We start from the raw sequence: 11,251 nt of genomic DNA on the forward strand, positions 1-11,251 counted from the left end.
TAGTTTATATTAATATGTTGAATTAGTTTTTATTTTTTGTATTTTCCATTTTAATGTTCACTTGAGTTAAAGATTTTTTTTGGGGGGGTTGTCATTTTTATTGTTTATTTTTAATAATAATAATAAATTATGTAGTGTGTATATATATATATATACATTTAGTTATTTTAGTACATCAATTTAAACTAAATTAAAATTAAAAATATTGCGACAACTAACTGAAATAATTTTTTTTAAAGTTTAGTTTTTTGTATTTTATTTTATTCCAGTAAACATTTGTTTTATTTCAAGTAACGAGAATGTTTTTGTATGGTTTTAGTTTTCATTTTAGTTTAAGTTGACTATAATAACCCTGGATTCAATTCAGTTCACTGACAGTGTCGATGTTGGAAAATTCCTCAATCATGAAACAAATTTGTTTCAGCTATAAACCAGCTCTACAGAAAACTAGTGATATATTTGTCTTTTATTCCGTCCTTTGCATGGACACTTTTCTGTCTGCATGAAAGCAACACAAGTGTGTTCTTGTATAATGTTACCACAGCGTTATGAATTGAAATGCTTCCTGTATGTATAATGTGAGGTGTTTTCTGCTCATCTGCAGATGTGAACGAGTGTGAGATTTACGGGACGTGTCCACAGCTGTGCAGGAACACTAAGGGCAGTTATGAATGTTTCTGCGCTGAAGGGTTTCGATCAGTGGGAGAGCAGCTGGGAGTCGAATGCGCTGCTGAGGGTGAGGCCTGTGGTTTATTACTTCTCTCTTTTTTAACATTTACAGCCTCCTGCTCTTTCTTTATACCATTCTTTCTTTCTCTGTTTCTTGTATATCTGCCTCTTTTACCGTTGTCATATTTAGCATTCTATTTTAAATATTCTAAAATGCTACACTATAATTTTCCTGCATTTTAAGATATCGTCTTTAGGCCAGATTCAAGCAGCGTTGCATGTGTCCTTCAGGGAGAAGGCAATCCCATAATGCACTGCGGCAAGCTCAACTGGGAAAAAAAAGACGAGAGAAACGTTAATTACAAATATAAATATTTTATTTTAAATATAATTTATTCAGTGCTGAGTATAAAAAAATCAGAATGACTGAAAAAAATTGTTTGCCATCAAATGTATTACAAAGCATTTCAAAAATTGACTGAAAATTGACTATTTTATCCAATATTTGTTTAACGTTGTAAACTTTCATTTTCTAATATAATTTGAATGGCATCCCTTACCAAAAAGAAGTATACTTCAAGTTTATTTTTAAAGTTCTAGTATATTTTTAAGTAAACTTTATGTAGTAAGTATACAAATATCAGTGTACTAGTAGTATACTTGTAAGTGTACTATTTCAATAATAGGTATACTGATAGTTCACTAATTAAACACTTGTAGCATTTTTAGTACACTTTAAAGTATAGTCTCAGTAAACTATTAGTTTAGTAGTTTTATACTGCAAGTATACTCGTAAGTTTAAGGGAACTTTACATCATACACTACTTTGTCCCTATTTAGGTATTAATTTGTATATATTTTGTTATATGAATATCTGAATATACAAAACATCAAAAGAAAGAACAGGGTATCTGCTTGTAAACAAAAACATTTTATTCTAGCTTCATGCATTCTTTTTTATAAACACTTGAATGTGGGTAAGTTTCATAAAAAAAAAAAAAAAGAAATAAACAACATTTTGAACAAAAAGCTGAAAAAAGACTATAAATTGGATTCTGAATGATAATCAAAACATAGATGGAGTCAATCAACACCCCAAAGCTTGACAGTCATTACCTCTTCATGGGTTGACATTTTATTCCATAACATTACACAGTTTTGATGCTGTTTTATGTCTGATCGTGTTAGATTACATGCGGAAGCATCTGTTGTTTCGGTTCCTTCTTCGCTTGTGTTTTGGATATTCTGTACAGAAGATGTGTAATAGCACCCCCTACCATTTAACAATGAAACCATGGATTCCTGGAGCACAAGTATAGCTCAAATTTTTCTAAGTATAAGTCAAGTATACCTAAATGTCATTCTAAGTACATAAAGCACATTTCTGAGAAGTACATAAAAAGTAGACTGAAAGTATACTTTCCTATTTTTAGTTATAAAAGATATCAGATATAATGCAATAAAATGCAACTTTTTATGTTTTTTTTTTTTTAGTAGCGAGGTCTTAGCTTAGCAACCTGCTAATGCTAAATGTGAATGCTCTATTAATTTGATACATATTTATGCTCATACAGAAGTCACTTTCAAACCAAGCAGCTTTGCGTTGGTCAAACCTAAATGGGGAAATCTTTTACCCTCGTGCAATATTTCTGATTGTGTAAATGACTGGATTTTTGCCTGTGATAATTCAACAAACAATGGTAAATATGAACTCACCTGTAGCTACAAATGTAGGCAGCAATTCAAGTCACTAGGCTTTAATAACGTCACAATTTAACGTGTTAACGGGAAAGTGTCTTTTTCACTCTTCTGTTGTTTCTTTTGCTCTCTGTGTGTTTTTTTCTCAGGAAATCCTCCCGTCTTGTTATTGCCTGATAACGTGCGGATCCGTCGATTTAATCTCTCATCGGCGCAGTACTCAGATTATGTGGATAATGCAGAGCACATTCAGGCACTGGACTACCTGTGGGACCCAGAAGGCCTCGGTCTAAGTAAGACAATATTCACGGGATATCCCATCTATTATGACATATATGTTTAATGTTTCAGGCAGATGTAGCACAGGGAAGCACAATTTACAGCACAATAGAGCAGAACTATGGTTATTTTGGTATTATTTATATACTATTGTAGTACTTATTCATGTTTTGAATTAGCCTTTATTTTTATATTTTACATCATTTTTTTATATCAGTTTTCATTGTAATTTTCATTTTAATAACTTTATCTCCTTTTATCATTATTATTTTATTTTCTATTTAGCTTTAATTTATTTTTATTTGTTTTGGTTTTAGTAATTTTATTACTTCAACTTAAACTTATTTTACTCAAGTACTTTAGTACTTCAACTTAAGCAGCATTTTATTTTTATTTTCAAATTTTCATTTAGGTTTTAAGGTTAAGTTTCCTTCTAATATTTGTATTTGATTTGATTTCAGCTTTCAGCTTCATTTAATGAAAATAATTTTTAGTTAAAAAATAATAACACAGCATAGAGAAATGTTTGTATTATTTATATACTATTATTGTTATTATTAATATTTTGCTATTATTATTAATAGCTTTTATTTTTGCATTTTTAGTTTTCATATTCAGTTTTAGTTGTTTTGTCGTTTTTATTATTTTTGTTATTTTTCTATTAGTTTTTTTGTTTGTTTGTTTATTTATTTTTTATTTTAAGTAATTTCAGTACTTCAACTTAAACTTACTTTATTTCATTTAGTTGCAACATTTCAAATGTTTTAATGTTTATTTACGTTTAGGTTTTCATCTAATATTTATATTTTATTTTATTTCAATTAACAAAAAATATTTTTTGTTTTTTTGTTTGTTTTAGGTTAACAATAACAACACTGAGCTAAACAAGAAGTTTCTGGAAATTTAAAAAAATCCATCTCGGATCTGGTTGGTTTGGTTTGTGACTTGAACTCTTTACTGAAGTATGTTTTGAAATTCCTGCCAAACCAACCAAAGTTCCTGAAAACATGATCACTGTTGCAGTGTTGTATTATTGTGTTTCTGTAATCAGGTTATGTATTAAAACTGAAGCATAATTTGACATTTCTGAAAATGATTTTTCAGGTATAGTGTACTGGACAGTGTTGGGACGAGGCTCAGAGTTCGGTGCGATTAAGAGGGCCTACATGACCACGTTTGATGACCATGGAAATAATCCTGTAAAGGAGGTGGACCTGAACCTCAGATACATCTCCAGCCCTGACGGCATCGCTGTGGACTGGATTGGAGGGTACGTGAAATACTTCTCTAAACGTTACTGTACTTGAGCTCTGATGCAGATTGTCTAACTGGTTACTGGGACAGCTCCAGAGAAATAAAAAGTCCTTCTGCTATGTGTTTTGTCTTTTCCATTAGCCATATTTACTGGACAGATGCTGGCACTAATAGAATCGAAGTGGCAAAACTGGATGGACGTTACAGAAAGTGGTTAATTCACAGCGATCTTGATCAGCCAGCCGCTATTGTGGTCAATCCTAGTCTAGGGTAAGAATATGAATATATAACTGCTCATTTGGGATTAAAATACTGTATATTAAACTATATATTTACTGTATTTTGGGATTAAAATATAGTAAACAGCCTCGAGGGATGGCATGGTCATGAAATGTTTAAAATTGTGATTTTTAGGTCTTGGAAAAGTCATGGAAATAAAATTAATACATCTTATAAAAATACAAAAATCTTAAGCACTTATCTAATAATCACAAAACAACTTACAATATAATTGAAAATTCATTGATCATACGGTGTGGGAACTCCGATTCTTCAAAACTCATACTGTTGTTGTCAATAATGAGCATTATTTTGTGCATGTATCTGTTATAGTAAGATGTTCTGGACCGACTGGGGCAGAAAGCCCAAGATTGAGACGGCGTGGATGGATGGGCAGCGCAGAGAGGTGCTGTTAGATGAAGATCTGGGCTGGCCTACTGGTTTAGCTTTGGACTACCTGAATGAAAACCGCATCTACTGGTGTGACTCAAAAGAAAACATCATTGAATCGATGAAAGTGGACGGAACAGACCGGCAAGTCATCATATCAGGAGGTGAGACATCGGAGCAATGCATCCCAAAACTGCTTTTGACTGGCCAGTGTTCTCACGTGTGTTGTTATTGCAGACATCGGTCACCCCTACAGTCTGGATGTGTTCGAGGGACACGTGTACTGGACGACTAAAGAGAAGGGAGAAGTGTGGAAAAAAGATAAGTTTGGGAATTAAGACTGGTTTTGTGGTCCAGGGTCACATATTATATTCTAGTATGAATAGTTTTATGTCACACTGACAGTATATCACAATATAGTTATTTAGTTCAATTTAGTGAAAACATTGTTGTGTTAAAGCCTATATTTGGATAATTCATTGAATAAAATACTACACAAATAAGGTAGTTCATTTTCATATCATCTCATTTATTTCCCCTTTTTATATTTGTTTTGATGGAATATTATTTTTAAAAATGTATGAATTATGAATCGGTCAGTATTTAATACCTGATTTACAAAAAAGGCTTGAAATTAACATTATAAAATGGATAGTTATGAACCTTAATTCTGGTTTTTAGTGCCTTCTTTTTTATCGTTTAATATAATATTTTAATTGGTATATGCTATATTAATTATTCTGGTTTTAGTGCCTTTCTTCTTATCTTTTAATATAATATTTTCATTTTCAAATATTGTATTAAAAAATAAAAATAAAGGCACTAAAAAACTGAATAATTAAGATTTTTTTTATGTTTTTGAAAAAAGTCACTTTTGCTCACGAAAGCTGCGTTTATTTGATCAAAACTACAGTTAAAAAATATAAATTTAGCTAATATTTTTGCAGTTTAAAAGAATGGTTTTCTTTTTTAATGTATTTTAAAATGTAATTTATTGCAGTTAGACATTATTTAATACCTGATATGGCTTGCAATTGATATGGCTATGCATTTTATATATATAAATGAAAAAAAAATTATATATATATATTAGCAATAAATGACATATGTCTAAATAGGTCTATATGGTCATGATAGTGGTTTTGCATTTGTCATTATACACAATAACAACTGTGTAGAAACCACATCTGAGGTGAATTAAGCTGAATGAAAGTGCCAATTCCTCAGTTCCTTTTCACCGCATTTCTTTTAGCCAAAGATAATTCCTGTAATAGTAAATCACCGTTCACATTCTTTTGCAGTGCTCAACCCCTGTCAGAGTGTCTGCAGTCACCTGTGTTTGCTGCGGCCAGGTGGATACACCTGTGCCTGTCCACAGGGCTCCACGCTGTTCGCTTTCAACAAGAATGAATGTGATGCCGGTAAGAGATGAACAGATGCCCACTGCTGTTAGTTTGTGAGAAGAGCTGACTGGCTACATTGCATCCCATCAGTCCATTTCATAACATACATGCATGTGCTGATACTACTGCGTGTTTTCATTATTGTCGTGGTGTTTTGACTTCAGTGCATTGAGATAAAAGTGAGTGTTTGATTACATTGTGGCTGTGTTGCATTCGTTCATGGCGTGCCTTGCACCTGCAGCCATTGAGGCAGAGGTGTCCATGCCGCTTGCATGCAGATGCATGAACGGAGGAACATGCTACACTGATGAGGGAGGCCTGCCGAAGTGCAAGTGAGTGTGAACACTAGTGTAGAGCATCACAGCCGTTATTTAAAGGGCTCATATCATGAGGAATCATATTTTCATTGAAATTTTAAAAGATGTGTTCATTGTTCTGTGACAGCTTGCTGGAACTTTTAGAACTTTTAGAAAAAAGGCTATGTAAAAAAGACTATTAAAATGACTGATGTCAGATATATGAATAAAACAATACAAATGGTATATATATATATATTTATACATACTGTACATACCTTAAATCTTCATATAAACCTATTATAATAAATATGAAGTATAGGCCTATAAAATGTTAAAAATGCTATAATTACTAATTTTATCATCAGAAATTGAAAAAAAAAATCAATTTAACGGAGGCATCAGTATGTATATTAATATAGGTGATACTTGCCACATGTACATGGTAGTACGGATAGATAGATAGATAGATAGATAGATAGATAGATAGATAGATAGATAGATATTTAGTGATCAATGACTGCTGCAATATTTAATATGAACTCATAATAATTTAATCATTTAAATATTTAAAAAATTATTATTACATTCAAATTACATTTTAAAAAATTACAATTTATTTGAACTAAGCTTCTGAAATGACTCGTTCTGAACATTAGCAACATATAAATACATCTGAAAGCATGAACACATGTAGCAATGGTCCAAAATCGAAATTATTATTTCTGGAAAAGAAACTATTAACATTACAAATGTACACAAGGTAAAAATGTAGTTAAATAAACTGTTTAAAAATGCATGCTGTGACCCCTTTATGGACATGGAATGAAATTATTATTTATTTTTAGAATAAAAGAGAAATTGGTTTTGTCAATGTCAGATTGTCTCTAACGGGTCAGTGTTTTTGCTCCTCAGGTGTTCATACGGATACTCGGGTAGTTACTGTGAAATGGGGAAGTCTAGAGGTGCTCCTGCAGGGACAGGTAAACAAACCCTTACTTGTTAATTAGTTATAAAAATGTTTCATTGTAAGTGTTGAGTAAACACTCTTATTCACGGTTGTAACATGTGATGCTGTTATTTATCCACTCTGGTTACTCTAACCAGCTCGTTCAGCATGTTAAATTCAAATGAAGAGTAGTGAGACTGCACTCGTATGTCTTACATACTGTGTGTGTGTGTGTGTGTGTGTGTGTAGCTGTGACCGTCCTTTTAGCAGTGGTTATTATTCTGATTACTGGAGCTCTGGTTGTGGGAGTTTTCCTCAACTACAAGCGCACCGGCTCTCTCATCCCGTCAATGCCTAAACTACCCAGGTACAACACAAACATGCCACTCAACTACCTACAGTTGAGCTGAACCATAAAGCCTCGCTTAAAAACATATGACTTCACTTTAACCAACAGGTCTTGATGTGCTTTTAGTGGATGTATGAACAGCATATCTATTGTAAATATTATGAATTATTTTGTCGATTTTGTTGCTTGAAAAGTGCTTATTTCCTTAAAATAAATGCCACTTGGTTTGATATTTTGCTCATCACAGCCAAATAAATGACTTGAGTGTCCAAATACACAACCGTTCAGAATTTTGCGTTAGCTAAGGTTTTTAAATGTTTTTGAAATTGCATCATTACTCCAGTCTTCAGTGTCACATGATCCTTCAGAAATAATTCTTATATGCTGATTTGCTGCTCATGAAACATTAATATTATCAATTTTGAAAACACTTAGCCGCTTAATATTTTCGTGGAAAGTGTAATGCATTTTTTTCAGAAATCTTTGATGAATAGAAAGTTCAAAAGCATTTATTTGAAATAGAAATATTTTGTAACAACATCTAGTTAAAAATGTGTAGGTTGCTGCCTACTAAAGTTAACTTACTGCATAGGCTCTGTTATATTGAATATTCGTGTCATATTTGCAATTAAGCAACATCTTCAATATTGCGATGGATTTAATCTGCTTTTTATTTCTCTGTGAAGTTTCCATGTCATTAGATTAGATCAAAGAGAGCATTAAGACGCTTTTGTGTCTCTGATCAGCAAAAGCAGTGTTTGAGTTGGTGTAATTTTCATGTACCAATTTTTTTTCTCCACTGTTTTTCTGTTTCTCTTAGTCTGAGCAGCCTGGTGAAGTCGGCAGACACAGGAAATGGAGTGTCGTTTCATTCAGGTGACAATGTCACGATGGACCTGGAGCCTCAGACTCTGGGAGTGTCGTTCATCGACAGGGCCATGCAGCTGGTAAATGTGCTCTTTTGTGCTGATTTATCAGTAGCTTATGACTCCTGGATCGTTAAGTGCACTCAGCACATTTTTCTTGACTTATCTATGAGGCGTTAAATCCCTGGTTGACCTTTTGACCCCAGTGTTAATGTTATCATTTCCATGACTTATAAGTGCACTAGTTTCTAATAGGATTCTGCTGTATCATTAATCACAATGAAAACTTTAGGCTATTTGATTTAGGCTATTCTGTTAAAAGTAGTCATCGACCGATCAAATGAGAAAATGACGGTAATTAAATCAGTGATAATTGATTTAATGTTAATGGAAATGATAGGGTAGGCTCTTTTGCAAAATTTGGGGTCAGTAAGTGTTTTTTTTTATAAAGAACATGAAAGAACATCTTTTACAAAGAAATGAATGCTTCTGTTCACCAAGGATGCATTAAATTGATCAAAAATGACAGTAAAGAGATTTATAGTTACAAAAGATTTATATTTCAAATAAACGCTCTTTTTTGAACTTTCTGTTTTCAACATTTATAATAATAAGAAAAGTGTCTTGAGCAGCAAATCAGCTTATTAGAATGATTCTGAAGGATAACGTGACACTGAAGACTGGAGTAATGATGCTGAAAATTCAGCTTTGATCACAGGAATAAATTACATTTAAAAAGATATTCAAAAAGAAAATGGTTACTTCAAACTGTTATCATATTTTACAATATTACTGTGTTTACTGTATTTTTGATCAAATACACACAAAAGAGACATTCAGAAACATTACAAAATCTTTTGAACAGCAGACGGCTTCTGTTTATTACCAAGTGAGCATGGTTATCTGCTGATAATCTCAGATTTAAGTGCCCAAAATATTGACCGATTTAATTGATGTGGCTGATATCGGTCTATAGCTAGCTGTGGGCTATAGCATTGATAAATAACAGCTACTGAAAATATTTATGTAAGACATTTTCTTTGTGTCTGATCCGAATTCTCTGTTTTTCTTTATTAGGATGAGAATTTCGCAGACTCTGGTAGGCAGCCAGTCACATTTGAGAATCCTCTGTACTCGACTGCAGCCGGCTCAGCCAGCGATCCGGCAGTAATACACGCTACACAGGTATACTTGCTTCTAGAAACCCTCTCGACACTGCTTACAGTATAAATCAAACCTTTTCGACCTGAGTGGGTCTTGTGTTGAGTTTCTGTGCTTCATACAGGTCACTGTGAACATCAGCGATGACCAGGTGGAGAATAACTTCTCAAACCCTACATATACCGCTCATGAACAGGCAGTGGAGGTGAAGAGCGGAGCTGCAGAGCAAACGACCACACAGGTGGGAGCATCTGAACAATTGTCCACAGTTTAGCCATTATTTCCTGTGGTTTCTCCATCATGTGACCATGTTGTATTTTATTTAATTTTTTTATTTTATTTATATATACTGTATATACATATATATATATAGATATAATTTTTTTTTTTTTTTTTTGCAGGAGTCCAAATGGAGTTTCTTTAAAAGAAAACTGAAGCCAAGCACAACATTTGAAAACCCTACATATTCAGAGGTGAGTAGCAAGTCAAAGGCAACTTCAAATATTACATTGTCATCGTTTTTATTGCAGAACATTGAATATTGACCACATTTCTATGCACATTAAAATTTAGATTAATATTTGTCATATTCTGACTATGTAAACATTGATTTATAAATTAACTTCTCTAAACAAAAGTAATAAGGAGTGAAACAAGAAACAGTTGTGAAAAGTCAAGCAAGCAAGGACATTTTGTCATTAAGCAGACACATTTTTTTGAAAGCGACTTAAAAATCACAAGAATTTTGTCATAGAAGCCAATATTTATAATACACAATGGAAAGTTTATAGCAAGATTCGTACATAAGCTAGAACATAAATGAAGTGCAGAAAAGAGAAAGACATCGTTTAATAGATAAATATTAAAAAAGCAACAGAAGTCAAAATACAGTCCGACAAAAGTACAGTAAGAGTCACATGACCTACATTCCATAGTTTATTCCAGTCTTCAGGGTTATTATCATTAGCTAAAATTAAAACTAAAACCATAAAAAAATAAAACAAAGATTGCCTGAAATAAAGTATAAAAGCCTTTTTGTATATGCTATCATAGCATTTATTTTAAATGTTTTTTTGTATGTTTTCAAATTAATTTTAGTAACTTTGCCCTTTTGTCATTTTATTAGTTTTTTTGTTTTTAAATATTTCTGTTTTGCTTTAATTTATTTCGATTTTCATTGTAGTAATTTTATTACTTAAATGTTTTTCATTTCAGCTACTTGCCAAGGCAACAATTCTCATTTTAATTTTTGTTTTTACTAAAATAACTAGAACTAAATAAACTAAAACTGACTAAAACTATATAGACTCATTAAAAAAAAACTAATAAAAATAACAAAATTACTAAAGCTTTAAAAGGGGTCATATGATGTTGCTACAAAAAACATTATTTTGTGTATTTGGTGTAATGAAATGTGTTTATGCGGTTTAAGGTAAAAAACGCGTCGATTTGTGCAAAGCTCATCGGTCTGAACAAGCGAGGTGTGCTCTGATTGGCCAGCTATCCAGTGCGATGTGATTGGCCGAATTCCTCAAGCGTGTGACGGAAATGTTACGCTCCTTATCATATTGTGATGCCCTATCCGGCCGGAGCAACGAGACAAAAACATTAAAACCCATTATAAACGAGGCATTTGTTGCATCCAGTGGGGACATAAT

The 11,251-nt window shown here is 32.5% G+C and overlaps 1 protein-coding gene across 1 annotated transcript in view; it reads left to right on the forward strand.

Annotated features, from left to right (window-relative positions):
- The window catches only part of lrp2a (low density lipoprotein receptor-related protein 2a), a 105,983-nt gene that overhangs the window by 93,594 nt on the left and 1,138 nt on the right, over positions 1-11,251 (forward strand). The window contains exons 66-80 of the mRNA XM_016472964.1: positions 605-736; positions 2,517-2,660; positions 3,751-3,916; positions 4,042-4,170; positions 4,513-4,733; positions 4,807-4,894; positions 5,707-5,708; positions 5,871-5,990; positions 6,214-6,304; positions 7,184-7,251; positions 7,467-7,584; positions 8,387-8,513; positions 9,510-9,617; positions 9,718-9,834; positions 9,995-10,066. Coding sequence (XP_016328450.1) covers positions 605-736; positions 2,517-2,660; positions 3,751-3,916; positions 4,042-4,170; positions 4,513-4,733; positions 4,807-4,894; positions 5,707-5,708; positions 5,871-5,990; positions 6,214-6,304; positions 7,184-7,251; positions 7,467-7,584; positions 8,387-8,513; positions 9,510-9,617; positions 9,718-9,834; positions 9,995-10,066 — 1,703 coding nt within the window. The remainder of the gene's footprint in view (positions 1-604; positions 737-2,516; positions 2,661-3,750; positions 3,917-4,041; positions 4,171-4,512; positions 4,734-4,806; positions 4,895-5,706; positions 5,709-5,870; positions 5,991-6,213; positions 6,305-7,183; positions 7,252-7,466; positions 7,585-8,386; positions 8,514-9,509; positions 9,618-9,717; positions 9,835-9,994; positions 10,067-11,251) is intronic.

Source organism: Sinocyclocheilus anshuiensis, unplaced genomic scaffold, assembly GCF_001515605.1.
Source record: "Sinocyclocheilus anshuiensis isolate Anshui unplaced genomic scaffold, SAMN03320099.WGS_v1.1 scaffold164, whole genome shotgun sequence".
In the NCBI taxonomy this organism is placed as follows: domain Eukaryota; kingdom Metazoa; phylum Chordata; class Actinopteri; order Cypriniformes; family Cyprinidae; genus Sinocyclocheilus; species Sinocyclocheilus anshuiensis.